This window comes from Lissotriton vulgaris, chromosome 2_1, assembly GCF_964263255.1.
Source record: "Lissotriton vulgaris chromosome 2_1, aLisVul1.2, whole genome shotgun sequence".
In the NCBI taxonomy this organism is placed as follows: domain Eukaryota; kingdom Metazoa; phylum Chordata; class Amphibia; order Caudata; family Salamandridae; genus Lissotriton; species Lissotriton vulgaris.
This window is the reverse complement of record NC_141687.1, coordinates 1,534,129,441-1,534,148,874: the sequence shown is the minus strand read 5'-3', so window position 1 is coordinate 1,534,148,874 and position 19,434 is coordinate 1,534,129,441. Positions and strand designations below refer to the sequence as shown.

Sequence of the window (19,434 nt, the reverse complement as noted above, 5' to 3'; positions counted from 1 at the left end):
GAGGTGCAGTACAACACAATAGCGCAAAATCCACATAAGTCACCAACTGTGACTTTCCCTAGGCCAACTGGTCTTGTTGGGGCTAGGACGCCCTGTGTCCCAGAGTCAGGGCAGGCTGTAATAAGCCAAATGTACACCAGCCTAAACGTGGCAGTTGCCCACAAAGTGCTGGGCAACTGGTGAGAATGGTGGGGACAACGTTGGAGCCTCACAGGCTCTGAGGAAATGACTGTCCCCCTTTTGGAGCCTCTCCGGGCTCTCAACAAAAGATGTAGCCTCACTGGGCGGTGGGGTCCCTCACAGGGGACCCGGGAACACTGGGGGTGCACTGAGCCTCTCTAGGCTGTAGGTACAATTGCGGGCATCGTTGGAGTCCCCCTCCTGGGGACTCGGAGAACAAAGGAATGCCCCCTTGAGCCTCGTGGGCTCTCAGTAAATCAGAATGCCCCTTCTACGTTGGAGTCCCTCTCGGGGGACTCGAGGACAACTAGGGAGCCTCTCGGGCTCAAGAGAACAAGGGAGCCTCTTGGGGCTCAGCATCTGGGAGCCTCTCGGGGCTCCGGGCAACAGCGGGGGAGCCTCGCAGGGCTCAGCATCTCAGAGCCTCTCGGGGCTCACTAGCAAGGTGGGGGGGGTAGGCGGAGTCCCTCTCGGGGGACTCGGCATTGCTGGAGGCGTCACGGGCCTCGGGACACACAGGGTCTCGCTATGGAGGGGAGGGGCGGGCACCGGCAATATGCCCCGACGCCCCTCCTCTCCCTTTAGCACGCACTCACCGGGTCTCTGGTGCTCGGCGGCGCTCTGCTTCCTCGCTCCGTCTCCTTCTCGGCAGGCGGGGCTCTCTCTCTGCCGGACTTCCCTCCACTGCGGGGGCGCCTCGCAACACAGGGGCTACACTTTGCTGGCTGCCCCGGGGCTCTCTCCACCTCATGGGGGCCCCGGGCAGCCATCACTCGGCTTCTCCCTCCTGCGGTCGGCAGCGGCGGGCGGGACTTCCGGCCGGCCGCGCTGCCATTGGCCGGCCGGCCAAAGCACTTCCGGGTCGCCGCGGGCAGCGCGGCGGCTCGATTCAGACAGGCAGGCGGGGTCCCATGATCCGAGGAGTGGGCTCCCTCGTGATCAATTACTATTATCGCGGCAAGGTCCCTGGCAGGGTAGGCACCTGCCAGAGGGCAAATTAATCAAAACTAAGCGAGGTGGGCACTCGCTCGGGGCGGACAATGCCGGGTGGGCACCGGCCGCGGACATAAAGCGCTCCTCGGCGCTAGGGGAAAACAAAGAGCTCCAAAGCGCTAGAGGGGCAATAATCCAGCATTCTCTGAGAGAAGGAAGCGCTTCCAGGCGCTAGGCAAATAAAGCGCTCCTTGCGCTAGCAGAATATCCATAAAGCACTTCCAGGTGCTAGGGCAACAGCCAACAATCAGGTCCTGGTAGAGTCCAGGACAGCAGAAGTCCAGGGGCTGGGCAGGGCTCAGGGAGGCAAGCCATCCCTGAGCCCAAGCAGCAGCACGCCCCTGGCAGATTCAAGCAGCAAACAAGAACATTTTCATGGGGGTCACAGCCCCTCTTTTATACACCTTTTCCTTTGTCTGTAGGTGCAGGGTGGGGGCAGAACCAGTCGCAGCTGGTCTGTGAGCACTGTTGATGGCTCAACCACCCCTTTCATTCAACAGGCAGGCTAGGGTCATCAGTCCCACCACAGGGGGCGGAGCCAGCATTGTGTGGGGGAAATCCAGCCTCATTCAGGACACAGGCGCAGCCCCTCCCTCACATCAGCATGCTAATCTCTCCATTCACCACCGGGGCAGACCCACACAGACTTCCTGGAGCCTGGCATCCCAGCCAGCTCCAGCAAATCACACGCCAGGCATATTTTACACTAATATGCCAACTCCTAGAAGTGGCGCTTCCGCTCAAGACACATACATGCCACATACGTCGTTGCAAAGCATTCAATCACACGAGTGTGCACATACCAAACTTAAGCATGCACGCCTCACGCATCAGGAACTACCAGGGACACAGACATTCCCCATGCATTCCTATGGGAGGGCAGGCCAATCTCACTCCACGCACTCAGGGAGCGCACGCACTTTACACTGTGCCACAGTGTCAAAGTGCGCAAAGACCAGAAATCACTAGGCAAAAAGTTCAGGGGTGAACCTGCCAGAAGGGCCAAGTCCAACACAACCCCCTTCCAGCCAAAACGCAGGGGAGGACAATCACCACCGTGATGGACTTCCCTGCTTGGGGCGATAGAACACGGACGCGGGCCCGCACTGCAGGGACACCCTCCGGTTCTACGCCACGTTCATCCATAAGACAAGCACATACTTAAAAAAAACAGGCCCAACTAGGCTACCCCACTGGTACTCCTTAGTTGTCCACGGCTAGGACCAGGCCCTAGGCCACCCAGATACCACTGGTCCCTACCAATCCACAGAGTGGGGGGTAGTAACCCCTGGCCTACATAGCCATTCTCCACTCCCTTTCTCAGTGTAGTTCCAAACTACCACTGATCCTTCAACCTAGGGTCCGCATCCTCAGACTGACCAGAGGTCACGGGCAAGAATGCCCCACCCTACCTCTACTTCTGAAGCACCCTCCAGAACACAACTCTCCCACCAGTTCGGGACCTTTACTCCCTCAGCAGCAGTGACCACGGTCAGACCAGCACAAGAATGGTGTAGTGAGGCGTTGCACGTTGCGGTGCCCCCCAGTTGCGGTGCAGCCTATGGCTCGTTGACGGCGTCGAGACGGCGTCGGTGAGCGCAGAGGCGGCGTTGCTCGAGGGGGACGTTGCTCAGTGCGGTGCCTACAGGACACCAGGCTGGTCATGACAGAGTCACAGCTCCCTTAACTGGTCTACCACCTGGGGTTCGAATTCACTCCTCCTTCAGCAGCAAGGCAACCACTGCAGGTCAATCCCCCATACAGCTTACCCGGTTCCTTCTCTTCAGGCAGGAGTTCCTTCAGGACACTACATATAGTTGCCCTTACGTCCAGATCCGGACACACCGGCTACTGGCTCCCCAACCGAGGGACGTACCCCTTTGGTCAGATGCCTGGCGCACCAGGACTTCCTTGGGGGTGACACATAACTAATGTGTCGTGTACAAGTCTGCCTGACACTCAGGACAGATGTGGCATCACCCTGGTCACTCCTTGGCGACACAACCCTTCTGGTTGGCCCCTGACCCACTAGTTACTCCACTGGGGAACCTATCCCCCTCGCACCCCTCCATCTGGACCTCTGCACCCTCCCAAATGGAGCGGTACTGCCAGATAACAGAACTACTAGAGCCCTGCTTACAGGCGCTCCACGTTCTCTCCACACTGGGAGATCTCCCTAGAAGGACGCTCCATACGGACATGCTAGGCTCCCTCACCTGGTGTTCCTAGGAAAAAAAACACCCAGACTACAAAGACCAGGCTTGTGCTCCTCTGAGCCACTTCCACCACACTGGGCTGGAAGACCAGAACCTTTCCTTAGGGTCACTCCCCAACAATTAAAACAATGGCACAGGGCACTCGAAACTCCCATGAGCTTCAGGCCCACCCATGAAATCCTGTTCACTGATGTTCTACATTCTTCAAACACTCTGGGAGATCTTCCTCAAATGACCTATTGGTACAGCCTAGGCCCCCGACCTGACGTTCCCTGCAGAAACATTCCAGGCCCTGACACTGGGTTTCGGGCACCTGGAGACATGCAGTCCCACCCACTCCTTCTCCTTTTGAGACAGGACGTGAGCCCCTACACCGAGACCTAGCTGGGCTACACTTAACCTCTTCCACCACACTGGGCTGGAAGACACCTCAGCCACTCCTTTTGGAATCACTCCATCCCCTATGCCTCTCTCCTCCCAGAACATTACCAACTCCAAACATCTGTCTCTAAATAGACCACAGAAATCAAAAGCCGGCTCCACTGTCTCCTGTCGTTCTTGGGAAAAGTTTAACACACGGAACTTTAGGTGTCTATGCAAAACAAGAGTACACAAGCATTCAGCAAGCTCCCCATCCAGAGAACTCACACACACGTCCAGTGCCACACACCATTCATCCACACACACCCCTCCCCAGACTGGTAAGGCAGTTTCTACCACCCCTGATTTCTCAACCTGACCACACGTGACACAGGTACCATAACTCCAGGGCAGGGACGGGGGACACATGCACTGAACACACTTATGCTGCCACCACTGGATCCAATCCGCCTGGTGAATCCAGAAAACACACTGCACTTAGGGGGATGGTCTACCCTCCCGAGCTAGGGACACCTAACTCAAAGTGCACAAGAAACACATTTCCACAGAAATGACATTTTTAGCAAACTCCATACAATAATCCCCAAAATGTGATTTATCTCAAATGTAGAGTTTTGTGGTGTGGCCTGTCGCCACTGTGGTACAACGCAAACACAAATCCTTATCCTCACCGCTGAGTCCAATGTTAGAAATGGGATCCCTGGCTGGCCAGGGCTTGCGCCAAAGTCAGTCAGAGACCACCACTCCTAAGTCAGGGCAAGGGAGTTACACGCCAAGATAACCCCCACTCACCCTCTAGGTAACGTGGCGCGAGCAGCAAGGCTAAACTTGGAGGCGATATGAGTTAAGTATTTGCGCACGCACCCCAGCAACAACACCCAAGGCCCACCACAAAGGAAACTCCACACAAGGTTATATATAAAAATAGCCTATGTATTACACCAAAACACATTAGATAAAACACACACTTTACAATGTGCCAGAGGCACGGGCAGAATTTACAGGGGATATGTACAAGACAGGGCCACCTGGACCACTGTCAGGAATCAGCACTTTTAGAACTTAGAATACAATACTTGTAGGCCTAGAACTTTAGAACATAGAGCCTAACGGACAGGACCTCCCGACCTGGTTGCAGGGATAATGCGAGTGACCTCCTCAGTAAACTTGAGTGGGCGGCCCAGCGAAGCTGCACGACTCAGGGGAGAGTGGTGCAGCTCGAGGCTTGAGCGGGCCACCGGCAAGGTACAAGCGTTTCTCTGGGGCGACCAATGTGTGCGGCTCAGAAGAGGAGGGGAAGGCAGGATGCAGGCGACCCAGCGAAGCGGCGCGGCTCAGGGGAGAGCGGTGCTGCTCAAGGCTTGGACGGGCTGCCGTGCACGAGCTGCCGAGGGGAATGAGCGAGGCACATTTCAGCGAGGCCCCAGGGGCCCAAGGGAGATCAGACAAGTCCCAGCAATTTGTCAGGGAAGGCACAATAGAGTCCACTGGTCCTGGGACTCTGGTCAGGGGGCGAGCTCAGTATCAAGCCCTTGGAATATCACTTAGCACATAACAGAAAATCACTGTAGCACAAAACAAGTAACTACTGGTAATCAGGTAAGTACCCCCTACGCAATCCTAACCACCTTAGGAAAAGGTCACGCAGGGAACGAGGACCTCACTAGCAACACCTGTACTAGCAAGAACAACCAACTAAATATCACCATACATTTAGGGGTATAGACCTGGGGACAAAACACATGATGCATAACATACTTTCAGCGGTGTAAGGAGGGAAAACACATGATGCATCAACAATACATTCAGCGGTGTAAGAACACATGACGCATCAACACACGTTCAGCGGTGTAAGTAACAAGGCACATGATGCATCTACAATACATTCAGAGGTGCAGTACAACACAATAGCGCAAAATCCACATAAGTCACCAACTGTGACTTTCCCTAGGCCAACTGGTCTTGTTGGGGCTAGGACGCCCTGTGTCCCAGAGTCAGGGCAGGCTGTAATAAGCCAAATGTACACCAGCCTAAACGTGGCAGTTGCCCACAAAGTGCTGGGCAACTGGTGAGAATGGTGGGGACAACGTTGGAGCCTCACAGGCTCTGAGGAAATGACTGTCCCCCTTTTGGAGCCTCTCCGGGCTCTCAACAAAAGATGTAGCCTCACTGGGCGGTGGGGTCCCTCACAAGGGACCCGGGAACACTGGGGGTGCCCTGAGCCTCTCTAGGCTGTAGGTACAATTGCGGGCATCGTTGGAGTCCCCCTCCCGGGGACTCGGAGAACAAAGGAATGCCCCCTTGAGCCTCGTGGGCTCTCAGTAAATCAGAATGCCCCTTCTACGTTGGAGTCCCTCTCGGGGGACTCGAGGACAACTAGGGAGCCTCTCGGGCTCAAGAGAACAAGGGAGTCTCTTGGGGCTCAGCATCTGGGAGCCTCTCGGGGCTCCGGGCAACAGCGGGTGAGCCTCGCAGGGCTCAGCATCTCAGAGCCTCTCGTGGCTCACTAGCAAGGTGGGGGGGGGGTAGGCGGAGTCCCTCTCGGGGGACTCGGCATTGCTGGAGGCCTCACGGGCCTCGGGACACACAGGGTCTTGCTATGGAGGGGAGGGGCGGGCACCGGCAATATGCCCCGACGCCCCTCCTCTCCCTTTAGCACGCACTCACCGGGTCTCTGGTGCTCGGCGGCGCTCTGCTTCCTCGCTCCGTCTCCTTCTCGGCAGGCGGGGCTCTCTCTCTGCCGGACTTCCCTCCACTGCGGGGGCGCCTCGCAACACAGGGGCTACACTTTGCTGGCTGCCCCGGGGCTCTCTCCACCTCATGGGGGCCCCGGGCAGCCATCACTCGGCTTCTCCCTCCTGCGGTCGGCAGCGGCGGGCGGGACTTCCGGCCGGCCGCGCTGCCATTGGCCGGCCGGCCAAAGCACTTCCGGGTCGCCGCGGGCAGCGCGGCGGCTCAATTCAGACAGGCAGGCGGGGTCCCATGATCCGAGGAGTGGGCTCCCTCGTGATCAATTACTATTATCGCGGCAAGGTCCCTGGCAGGGTAGGCACCTGCCAGAGGGCAAAATAATCAAAACTAAGCGAGGTGGGCACTCGCTCGGGGCGGACAATGCCGGGTGGGCACCGGCCGCGGACATAAAGCGCTCCTCGGCGCTAGGGGAAAACAAAGAGCTCCAAAGCGCTAGAGGGGCAATAATCCAGCGTTCTCTGAGAGAAGGAAGCGCTTCAAGGCGCTAGGCAAATAAAGCGCTCCTTGCGCTAGCAGAATATCCATAAAGCACTTCCAGGTGCTAGGGCAACAGCCAACAATCAGGTCCTGGTAGAGTCCAGGACAGCAGAAGTCCAGGGGCTGGGCAGGGCTCAGGGAGGCAAGCCATCCCTGAGCCCAAGCAGCAGCACGCCCCTGGCAGATTCAAGCAGCAAACAAGAACATTTTCATGGGGGTCACAGCCCCTCTTTTATACACCTTTTCCTTTGTCTGTAGGTGCAGGGTGGGGGCAGAACCAGTCGCAGCTGGTCTGTGAGCACTGTTGATGGCTCAACCACCCCTTTCATTCAACAGGCAGGCTAGGGTCATCAGTCGCACCGCAGGGGGCGGAGCCAGCATTGTGTGGGGGAAATCCAGCCTCATTCAGGACACAGGCGCAGCCCCTCCCTCACATCAGCATGCTAATCTCTCCATTCACCACCGGGGCAGACCCACACAGACTTCCTGGAGCCTGGCATCCCAGCCAGCTCCAGCCAATCACACGCCAGGCATATTTTACACTAATATGCCAACTCCTAGAAGTGGCGCTTCCGCTCAAGACACATACATGCCACATACGTCGTTGCAAAGCATTCAACCACACGAGTGTGCACATACCAAACTTAAGCATGCACGCCTCACGCATCAGGAACTACCAGGGACACAGACATTCCCCATGCATTCCTATGGGAGGGCAGGCCAATCTCACTCCACGCACTCAGGGAGCGCACGCACTTTACACTGCGCCACAGTGTCAAAGTGCGCAAAGACCAGAAATCACTAGGCAAAAAGTTCAGGGGTGAACCTGCCAGAAGGGCCAAGTCCAACACAAGGTAATTACTTTGTTAATATGTGTCACCGTCCCCCGGCCGGGTATAAAGCTGTGTTGGTCTTGGGATACCAGGGAGGATATAACTTCAGAGAGATGGTTGGCTAAAATGTTTGAATATATTTTTCCATCACAATTTAAAAGTGATATAGGGCGGTATGAGCCAGGTAGCTCTACCTCTTTGCCCTTTTTGCTAAAAAATACAATTGTAGCTTCGTCCGACGTCTTTGGTGCTAACCCAGTTTGAGCCACCCTAAACGTAGCCAACATCATCTCTTCTAGATGGTAAAAAAATCTTTATATATCTCCCAGGGTAACTGGTCAGGGCTCGCAGCCTTCCTCATAGCCAGCGTTTTCTCTGCATTTGTTAGCTCATCCAGCGTTATCGGGGTATCCAACATATCCGCCGCTGCTGAATCTAATTTTAGGAGCTTCCCGAGCAAAGTCGGTATTGATTCCACAAACTCCCCTTGCTTGGTAGTATAAAGGTTGGTGTAGAATTGTTGAAAAATAGCCAAAATATCTTCTGGATCAGACCTTAAAACCCCTGCATTGTCTTTTAATGCAGCAATGTTTCGACTAGCTTCATTCATACACAGTTTAAGGGCTAAGGATGTTCCAACTGTTTCACCAAATTCGTGACATATTTTCCTCTGTGTCAAATACTTTCTTGCACTCTCCCTATCCCAAACCCCCAAAATGTTGGCCCTTTTACTAGCAACCTCATCCTCTAAATTGGCTATGTTGCCCTGAACAGCAATACCCTGCGTCAATTTCTCCTTGGCCATTTGCAACTCGAGATAATGCATCTCCATCTCCTTTTTTAATTTTTTTTGTTGAGATAGCCCAAAGCTTAACACCTCCCACCTAAAACTGGCTTTAAAGGTATCCCACACAATACTAATGCTAGCTGAGTCCCTATTGTTGTCAAAAAATTCCTTTAGCCACCCTGACATATGCTCTATAAAGTTATCATTCACAAACAACTTTCGGTAACCCCCTTCCTTATAGAATACAAGACTCAGAGTAGACCTGGAGAGTCCTAAGAGCCTATTTAAAAACCTATTCTCTACTGACTGCAAACTCTTCACAGTCGTATGCTCCCACTTACCAGCTCCTTAAGTGCCCACAGAATGCATTTACTTTTCTGATTCTGATTCAATAGGCTTTATTTCGATAAAAACATATCTTTAAAAGCAGTACAAAACACAACAAGTTAAAAAGGACAATAACCGGAACATATAAAAACATTCGCAAGATTATAAAGGTACACATGACATCAATAAATTACTTAAGAAGGTCTAGCATAATGACCAAAATTACACAATTTCACTAAGCCTTTTAGATCTGATCACCCATGCCCAACCTAAAAACTTTGACATACCGCACACAAACAAGGGCCGGGTATCGGACTTTAAGATTAGCAAAGCCACTAAATGGTGTCTGGTGCCCAACTCCTTACACAATGGTTTTAGCCACCTAGATCTCGGAGCTTCATAAGCGGGGCATTCGAATAGGAGGTGGGCAACAGACTCGACCCTAAGTGCACAAAATAAACAAAAAGGTGAGGTTTGGGCCGGGATTTTCCAGCATGCGGTCAATTCGCCGACTGGAAGCATACCGACTCTAAACTTAAAATACAAAACCCTATCTAAAGGTTTTGAAATTATATCAAGGTAGGGTTCACGGAGGGCCACGTCCTTGATCATGAGGAACTCGCTGGTTGCTCTGCATTGTTTGGGGTCAGTGCTACTCCTATCCACTACCCAATTCCAATACATATTCTTAAGGACAGACTTAGGAGGGGCAGATCTAGTTAGCCAAGCCTCCCTGAGCCCCAGCTCCCCAAGCAGGAATTTGACATCCCTGAGCTACCCAATTTTGGACCAGCTGGACATCGATAGTACCTCCATCAGCCCTTCCGCATAGCTGTCAAGTTCAGGAACCCTCAACAGGCGGGCCCAGAGTAATAGGGGACGCAGCTTTGCCTGATCTTTAATTGAGCGGCATCCCATGTCTAAAATCAGGGGTAGGGTAGGGATACTCTGCGGGAGAGCCAACAGGTCCTTTTAAAATTTGTTCTCGGAGCAAGATAGCTGGTTGATATTGTGTGTTCCCCAGAGCTCTGCCCCGTAGAGTGCTGCACCGACACCTCTCGCCTTGTATATATCTAACACAGGGGCAATGGGTTTAAAGGAGGACAACCGCTGTTCTTTGAGGAGAGCCCCCACCACCCTTTTGTGACTTAATAACATCTTCTGGAGATGGGAGTTCCACTGCATAGTATCGGTCAGACAGATGCCTAAGTAATCAAACTCCTTAACCCTTTCCAGGGGCACCAGGTTTAGTACAGGGGCCCGTCCAAGATTTTTTGGGGGGTTCAATACCAAGTATTTTGTCTTTTCTGTGTTGATTTTTAACCCCCTACTCACACAGAAGGATTGAAAACTGTCTAGGAGGCTCTGTAGACCCATAGGGGATTTTGAGATCAGAAGGGTGTCGTCGGTGAATAGGAGAGTTGGTATTCTCCTGCCCGCCAGGGATGGTGAATCAGATGGATTTTTCAAGAGGTGCTCCTCCACTCCGTTCACATACAATGAGAACAGAGTGGGGGCAAGGACACAACCCTGGCGGACGCCCCTATTCACTGGCATTCTGTCTGTCCCTGCTTACCGCACCTCACCTGCGCAAAGTTTCCTGTATGGAGCTTCACCAGTAAGGACAATATGTATGCGGGCATCGCCAAGTCAGACAGGACCTTCCATAGGCAATCCCAGGGCACCAGGTCAAAGGCAGTCCTTAAGTCGATAAAAGCAAGATAAAGACTGCCTTTGCCTAGTACGACCACCTTCCAGTATAAGAGCAGCAATCTAAATGACTGCTCAACATTCCCGGTACCTGTCCTAAAGCCTGCTTGGAAATCAGAGAGGATTTTATTGTCATCAGCCCACTGGAGCACTCTCCCAAGGACCACCTTTCCTGCAACCTTCTGAGTGGAGTCGATTAGACCTATGAGACGATAGTTAGCTGGGTCCTCCTGACCTCCCTTCTTGAAGATCGGGACAACCTCAGCTCCCATCCAAGAGTCTGGGAGTGTTGCACCGTAATAAGTTGCATTGAGCAACGGAGAGATGAGCCTCCCCCATTCCTTCAAATTAAGGCGGAGCACGTCCCCCGGTAGCCCATCTGGGCCTGCTGCTTTATTAGGGACTAAAGATTCAATCACATTCTCCACTTCCTTAGCTGTGAAGGAGAGATCCTCACTCAACCCAGAGGAGCTCAAAGATGGAAATTTGATCAGCCCTGGTCTTACATCCTGGTTGGTAGTATAGAGGAGGGAGAAGTGATTAAACCATGACTCCTCTGATATGTTGCATGTTATTAAGGTATCAGCTGGCCTATTCCTGGCCCTTACTAGGTCCCAAAAATTCTTGGAATCTCTCCCAGCACTAGCCTCCTTCAGGTCGCACCAGAACTGGTCCTCCCACTCTTTCTTGGCTTCACAAATAGTGTGCTTGTACTCTTTCCTGGAAACACGAATCAGCTCAGATCCCTTGAGTTTAACTGCTTTCAGTAGTGCCCTTTTCGCCCGCTGACATTTCTTTGAATACCACCCCGGGTTGCCCTTGGTTCTCCGGCGCTCACTTTCAGGTGAGCCCCGACTGCGGGTTAGGAATAACTTTCCCAGGGCAGTGATAGTGTCACAAAAAAGAAAAGATACCTCGGGAGGGTCCAAGGTGGTGGTTTCGAGCCTGGACAGGACCTTTGCCAGTAGTGAACCTATATTCTGAACCTTCCCCTCGTCCAGGGCGACCGTGCGCCATTTAAGTCGCCTCCCACAATTTGAGGGACATACTTCTCCAGTTGTCCGCAGCACAGAGGATTCCTGCAGACCTTTTGAGGGCAACCACATAGGATTCAGGGTCAAAGATAATGGGTTATCATCACTGTCCGTAGTGGGAAGGACAGCCATATCCCGCATTAGGCCCCAGAGCTTAAAGCCCAATAGGATATAGTCTATTCTAGATGAATGGTCTACCCTGTTGAACGTATGTGCTCCACAAGGGTCCAAAAGTGTTCTACCATTCACCGTCCTTAGGCCATATTCCAGAGTCAAGGTATTGAGCTGCATAGCCCGTTGGGACCACCTCTTGATAGGCGCTATTGATAAGGATGGAATACCCCTCCTGACGTCTTCAACTGAGATACCCAAAATGTCATCTGCCGCAAGGGGCTCAAAAGTGCAGTTAAAGTCCCCGGCGACCATGACATGCATGTCAGGACTACACTGGCTGAGTTCGTCTTCGAGATCAGAAAGGGTTGGGGATGGAGTGCCCCCTCTAGTGCCTCTAGCATAGATGTTAAATATCTCCAAGGTACCTCTGGGGCCCTCTCTGGGGCCCTCTAACTGATAATCTTAATAGGTCAGGAGACTTAGGGGCATATTACCAACAACTAGCGATATTTATAGCTATGTTGGCTTAGCGGCAATAATTTTATCGCTTAGGAGCCTTGCTATTATCAAGGTTTATCTCCTAAGCGATAAAAAACGGCCGAAATGCATGAATATCGCTGAAAAGTCGGCGATATTCATGCATTACCGAGCTAATGCTCTTAGCCATGTTATCCACCTACCATTGGATAACATGGCTAAGAACTGCTCAGGGGCAGGTGTTAGCTTTTGGAGATATTCGCGCTAAGCGCGAATATCTCCAAAAGTTGGTAATAGGAGATAGCGATGTTAGCGACTGTTTCCAGTCGCTAACATCTTGGCACGCCCACTTTGCATGTCATTAGTGATACATTTCACTGACATGCAAAGCGGGGCCCAAGATGGTCGCTATCTCCTACTAGCTGTCGCTAACTGGTGTTAGCGACAGCTAGGTAATAGGGAGATAATTTTATCTCCGCTTTCTTGGCTTTTAAAGCCAAAAAAGCGGAGATACACACCCTTGATAATATGCCCCTTAGTTTCTCTGTGCCTAATATGACAGCCCAGGGAAATACTGACCCAAATAAGCAGGCCTACTGAAGGGCGACCACTCCCTGTAGGGGGGAAATTGCAGGAACAAAATGCGTGGTATATCCAACCTTGTGACGAGGCTCCAAACACCAGGTCTCTTGGAAAATACATATCCCAAAGGACTAAATAAAGATGTTTCAGTCTGGAAGATCTAGGTTTCTGGAGATATCCGCTATGTTCCAACTAACAATCCTCACGTTAGTACTAACTATAACGTGCTCTACTGGAGGCTTCAATGTGGGCACGCTAGGCCCAGATCGGGACCCCAGTAGTTTGCCCTCAGACTCCACCAGCCTGCGAACATTTCCAGATTGGGAACAACCCAATACAAACTTATTCACGGGACTAAGGGAAAGAGAGGGAGGGGACTCAGGAGGATAGGAAGGCCCATGTAATACACCATGCTCAGGCACATTACAACTCCCAGGTGAAACGGCTACAACAGGTTGCCTCTCGGCAGGATGGTAAACGTCAAGTCAACATCCTCACCCCGGCCTGTTAGGGCCTAGGCCTGCATTTTGCATATTCGACCTTGAAGAAAGGAAATCGAGATGGTAATACCCTCTATCCCTTCCCCCCAGGTTAGAGGGCTAGCATGCTGTGGCTTTACTGGGTGAGGGTGGAAATAGCTAAGATCGCGAGAGCAAATTACTAAACTGCCTTGGCTAGAGTGTTGGTTGCAAATAAACCTTGCTTCCCTGGCATCCCTGAAGTTGGCCAGAATGCAATCACCCCTCATGTCCTTAGGCCTGTTTCCTACCCAGCTAACCCTTCTCACATGAAGAACCCGCCCATCAAATGAACTAGGCAGAGGTCTGTTTTCCCTTAGCCAGAACATGGTTTGGTTTTTAAGTTCGTCATACGATTCATGTTTACCCTCCTTCAGCAGGGGGACACCGGTAAGCACCGCTACATAAGGCTAACAGTCAGGGGGTAGATTGACATGGGGAGGGGTAATTGCTCCCTTCTCTTCCGGGACCTGCATTTTTGATGGGACAGGAGGTGGGTTACAATTCTGACCCCCACCACCTCCCTTGCTATTACGAGTGCTATTACTCTGGGCAGGGCGACTTTGGCAGGGACATAAGGTCCCTTTATCCAAGTTCAGGATGTTGTTAGAGCTCGTTGGGGCATTAGTTCGGGCAAGGTCACCTACGACATCACTCCCCGCACACACTCTGTTTTTAATTTTTTTTTTGTTGAGATGGCCCAAAGCTTAACACCTCCCCCCTAAAACCAGCTTTAAAGGTATCCCACACAATAATAATGCTAGCTGAGTCCCTATTGTTGTCAAAAAATTCCTTTAGCCACCCTGACATATGCTCTATAAAGTTATAATTCACACACAACTTCCGGTAACCCCACTTCCTTATAGAATACAAGACTCAGAGTAGACCACACACAACTTCCGGTAACCCCACTTCCTTATAGAATACAAGACTCAGAGTAGACCTGGAGAGTCCTAAGAGCCTATTTAAAAACCTATTCTCTACTGACTGCAAACTCTTCACAGTCGTATGCTCCCACTCACCAGTTCCTTAAGTGCCCACAGAAAGGCATTTACTTTTATAAAGCATAATGATTTCTTTAGGGGCCTTATGTCCCAATTTCTTAGCAAGCCTAACATTTTTTTGCATACAGACCCATCATTCCTTGTCAAGTCTAGTCCAGTCTCCTTCCAAACACACGCAGAGTAACTGAAAAATGTATTACCAACACAATACCCATTCACCAGACGGCTAGCTTGAAGCCACCTGGCCAATTGCCAACATGCTTTCAGGCCATGGTTTTGAGTGAAACTGAGGTGTGTGAACACAAAGCTTCCACGCAGAATGCTATCTATCTATCTATCTATCTATCTATCTATCTATCTATCTATCTATCTATCTATCTATCTATCTATCTATCTATCTATCTATCTATCTATCTATCTATCTATCTATCTATCTATCTATCTATCTATCTATCTATCTATCGGTGAACATATGTAATATTTGCAAGAAGTAACAGAGCTAACGGAAGCACTATGACTTCATGGTAATGGCAGTTAACACTACTGTAGCCAATCGTGAACCCATGTCCTGGTAGTCCGTAATAAGTGCAGGTCAGCACCCTGGCACCCACCAGAAGTAACTCACCACTGCCCGCATCTCATTCTCAGTGGGAAGAACTGTAGGATTTCCGATGTCTGACCTTCCAGACCTTCAGTCACAGGGCCACCAGGTCACGGAAGCACTTCAAGCCAGCAGGCTATAGCACGCTGTAAGGCAGGACTACTTTAGCAGGCAATGTTATTTAAGATGAACAATTGATTTAGTAGAGATAGTGAGACAGACTAGGGATAACAAACATATTCTTTAGCAGTAAATTAAACTTAAGAATGACTTTGTATTGTACTTTTTAAAGAAATAATTGTGTACTCTAAATTTTGTCAATTCATTTTTAGGACTAAATGTATTGAGAAGGAAAAGAAGATAAGATCAACAGTTAAACGAGTTCTTAAATGTGACATCACAAAGCGCAATCCACTGAATCCAGTCGTCTTACCACCAGCAGACTGCCTGGTTACATCATTGTGCTTAGAAGGTGCTTGCAGTGATTTGAACAGCTACTCACAGGCAATTAGAAATATCACAACACTCTTAAAAACAGGTGGTCATCTAGTAATGATTGGACTCTTAGGGAGTATTGATTACATGGTTGGTCAAAAACTATTCCCTAGTCTAAATCTTAATGAAGAGTTTGTCAAGACCACAATAATTGGTAATGGTTATGTTATCAAGGAATTGAAGATACATTACAGTTCTCCCAGGGAGAAGGCAGATATGGCTAACATTTCTAATTATCTGGGGCATTTTTATTTACTTGCACAAAAAAAATCTAAGTAAACAAGTATTATACAATCAAACATTTTGAAAAGTTCTAATCAAGTGTTTTTTTTGAAGCGTAATAAGCCAGCCTTAGTGTGTTTCTTCTAAATATTTGTAGAACAAATGAAATTCTAAAGTGAGATATAAGAATACCTTTACTTTTATCTTAATCAAACGAATGTATCATTCTCTAGCATAAATTAGTGAAATTGATATGTGTAACCTTATTGTCTACAAATGATCCAATATGGCATAACATCCTTAGCTTCTTATTGAGCTGTCTTATTATGTCTGACTTTAATCTATTTGCCAAATTATGTCAAAACAGTTAACAGTAAACCTGTGTGAATTACTGAGTGGGTCCTTTTAAACTGGTGGGTGGGTGGCAGTCATACCGCCTCTGCTGTGCTAGCTACTAAGGTCACCAAGCTCATACAATTTTTACTAGGAAGTGGCTCCTGCCTCCCCAAGGGAAGCCATTTTGGGATAAATGGAATTCTAAATGTTCAAGTTATAGACCCCCCCAAAGCAGGGGACAAATTATCTATTTACCTCTAATATGTCCCTAATTTTGCATTGCCTGTCTCAGGCACATGCTGTTACAGCTTGTGGAGGTCATCTGTGGCTTTTCCTGTCTGGAATAGCCATGGTGTACATTGAGGACCAGTACAGGAAATGTGCATAAATGAATGGTGTAAGAAGGCTGCACTTGCAAATGCTTCCTATTAGATGCAACTAAAGAGATTGTTCTGTCAAGAGGTTAAAAAATCTCCATATAAAAAAATTAAAAGCCTCGCTTTCTGTACTTCACGCACTTATGTTTTTGAATTATGTATGTGTTCTTAAAAATGTCTTGTGTAAAATTGTATTAGTTAAATCATTTTCAGTGCCTCTATGGCAAGAGAGGCATAGTGAACTGTGGGGGTCATTATGATGGCGGGAGGACGGCCACCACCGGGCCGGCGGTGGCGGTCCTTCGGCCATCACATAGTGATTTACCAACCGCTAAATTAGCGATGCCGCCATGGAAAGGCTGGTGGGGATTGGGTTTGGGGGCCCCCCTTTTTGGGGGGGGTCGCTGCCCCTGGATTTCCATGCACTCAGTGGCAGACACCGCCTGCCACGTGGTGCAGGGAAATGCAGTGCATGCTCTTTTAACATTGCATACGGTGCTGCAGCCAGCAGCACCACCACAATGCGCAATGTTAACAGCCGAGGATGTGCCCACTGTAATGAGCCCCTGTGTTAGTGGAACCACTGAAGCCTCATATGTAAACACTTCTTAGCGGAGGCCAATACAATATATCCCTAGTGATTTCTTTTGAGTCATTGTAAATGCATAAAAGCACACAAAGCTCTAAAAACAGAATTATTTTTACTCTATGTGAATTATTTTTTTAACAGATTTTTGAATTATGAATCCCTGTTGCTAAAATATGTATAGGACGTATACCCTTGTAGGAAAACGGCACTTGTGCACATTTTGCTGGATATGGTTAAGGCTAATCTTCACTTTATGGAGAGCCCAAATTCTTGACCAGACTGCTGAGTGGGGTATTTCGTGTGCTAATCGGTTTGTTGACTACTCATCCTCTATAGGGGTGAGGTGGCAAAGAACAGGTACAACTCGAAAGATAAAAGGGTTCAAGAGCAATAGATGAGCTGGACACAGGCCCTCCCCACTCCAGATGTTTTCTAATTTCCTCAGTTTAATAAGTGCACCATCCTTAAAGCAGCCAATGCTGTCATGTTTCACCTCACTCTTCAAAGGTGAAATGTAGCAACTCATTCATATTTTTATTTCAGGAATCTGCCACCTACCCTTATAAAAATATAAATATTAAATTTTTAGAAAGCTGAATCATGGTTCAGATGATGAAAGAGTGGAACAAGACCAAACTGGATAGGACATCACCAGTACATCGTGGCTTCTGGGTTTCACACTATAAGAGAGACAGTACATCAGTTGACGATGTAATTGATTTTTTTAATGTACTTTTATGTACCATGGCACTTGCAGATACCTGTAGAGTAGCCATAGCAATTGCAAGGCACTGATTAGCTGCTAATGTCAAGAAAACTAAGATAAAAATCCTAAATGCATTAAATAGTTTTCCCAAATGTCTCCTTATATGAGCTACAAGAAAGCAAAGGAATTCCCGCTTGTGTTAATGACAAATTATTCTGATGTGCAAAGGTAAGCATGCTAATTCTGCTTTGCAAAAAATTTAAAATTTAAACTAGTTGAAGAAATGTCAGTTACTTTTGCATTGTAGTATGCTTCTATTTCATGCCCACCCTAAAGGATCTTTTATAAATAGATGTTTTGCGGCCTTTGTGCACCTCTCCTACTGTTGTTGTACATGATCATCAACGCAGAACATGCAATTTAAGAAATGCAATGGCATGGAGGCAAGAGAGAGAGCTATGGAATGGGGCACCCCAATAAAAAAACAGAAAAAGTGGGGTTAGGGGCTGCCCACATAAAAAGAAAACAAGCATTGGCATAGCCAATAGGTCTCGCTTTTGGGACCTTATGTGTTTAGCCAGAACTTTTGGCTATCTTGTGGAGCATTGTGGCTGCCGTGCATTATGTTGAAAAGTTATAATAAAAAGTGTTAAGCATTTTTGTTACCTTTATACAAACGAAGACAACATTATATACAACTGAAAAACCTGATTAAAAAAAGATTTTAACATAAAAAATGTCTTCTACTTTTTTTGTACTTGCACTGCTGGCAACTTCTTCCTGCCTGTTCTCATGCTTCTTTGTTATCATTTTTTGTTTTGTTACTGGGGAGAGGGACATAAATAACGGGGGAGTGAAGGTTGGAAAACAGTAATTTAATTAGAGCACGAGCAGCGGACGGACACTAGGGGAGAATCAACAGATGCCAGATTCCGAGGGCAGACTGATGTGATGCTTAGGTGGTGCACTGATGCATAATGGTGGTGGTGAATGATGTTTGGTGCTCAGGTGGTGACACTATATGGTGTGGATTGGAGGTACGTTGTGGATTGTGGAGCTGAAATAGGTTTCTTGGTGTGTAATCATGCGGGTTCGCTGGTGTCTCTCATCTCTGTTCAACTTTTTTCCTTCTTTTAATCCTTTCTCTTCTGCTCACTCGTCCAGAATTTTAACTCTTTCTTAATTCTATTTTCCATCTCATTTTCCCCCTACAAGAGGTTGAGGCAAATCTATGACTGCTTTAAGATTTTGAGAGATGAGATACATATAAAATGGTATTGAAAAGGAGGAGCAACACCAGGGACTGTGTAGGGGTTCTGGTGTTTTTAGATGTCAGAGAAATAGTAAGTGGACCCAGAGATCCCAGTCTTTCTTTAAAAGTAAACAGCAGTACAATAAAAGAACAAACTAGGTGGCACGGGCAAAACATTACAGGGAAGACCAGCTTAAAATTAAGGCCTGGATAAAATACAAGAAGTCTAGGCATTTGGGACAAAAAGTGTTTGTGGCATGGATCTTCTGATCTGGATAGCCATGTGAAGAAGCTCTGGAGTCATCGGAGACGCCAGAGTCACAGACTCAAACCAAGGCAATAATGCTTAATGACCCTCTACAAAATAGCCAGGAGGGCCGCCTTACTGATGTTCAAGGAAAGCGTCAGAACGGATGACCACTGAGAGGGTGGGAGAACTATGTGACACCAGTCAACCACAAACAGGGCATTT

The 19,434-nt window shown here is 49.0% G+C and overlaps 1 protein-coding gene across 1 annotated transcript in view; it reads left to right on the top strand.

The window, feature by feature from the left end:
* LOC147732850 (nicotinamide N-methyltransferase-like) overlaps positions 1–18,447 on the top strand; it is a 201,028-nt gene extending 182,581 nt beyond the window's left edge. Inside the window, exons 3-4 of the mRNA XM_086957395.1 lie at positions 15,318–17,995; positions 18,121–18,447. Of these exons, the coding sequence (XP_086813521.1) occupies positions 15,318–15,759 (442 nt within the window). The 3' untranslated portion in view covers positions 15,760–17,995; positions 18,121–18,447. The remainder of the gene's footprint in view (positions 1–15,317; positions 17,996–18,120) is intronic.
* Positions 18,448–19,434: the final 987 nt, after the last annotated feature.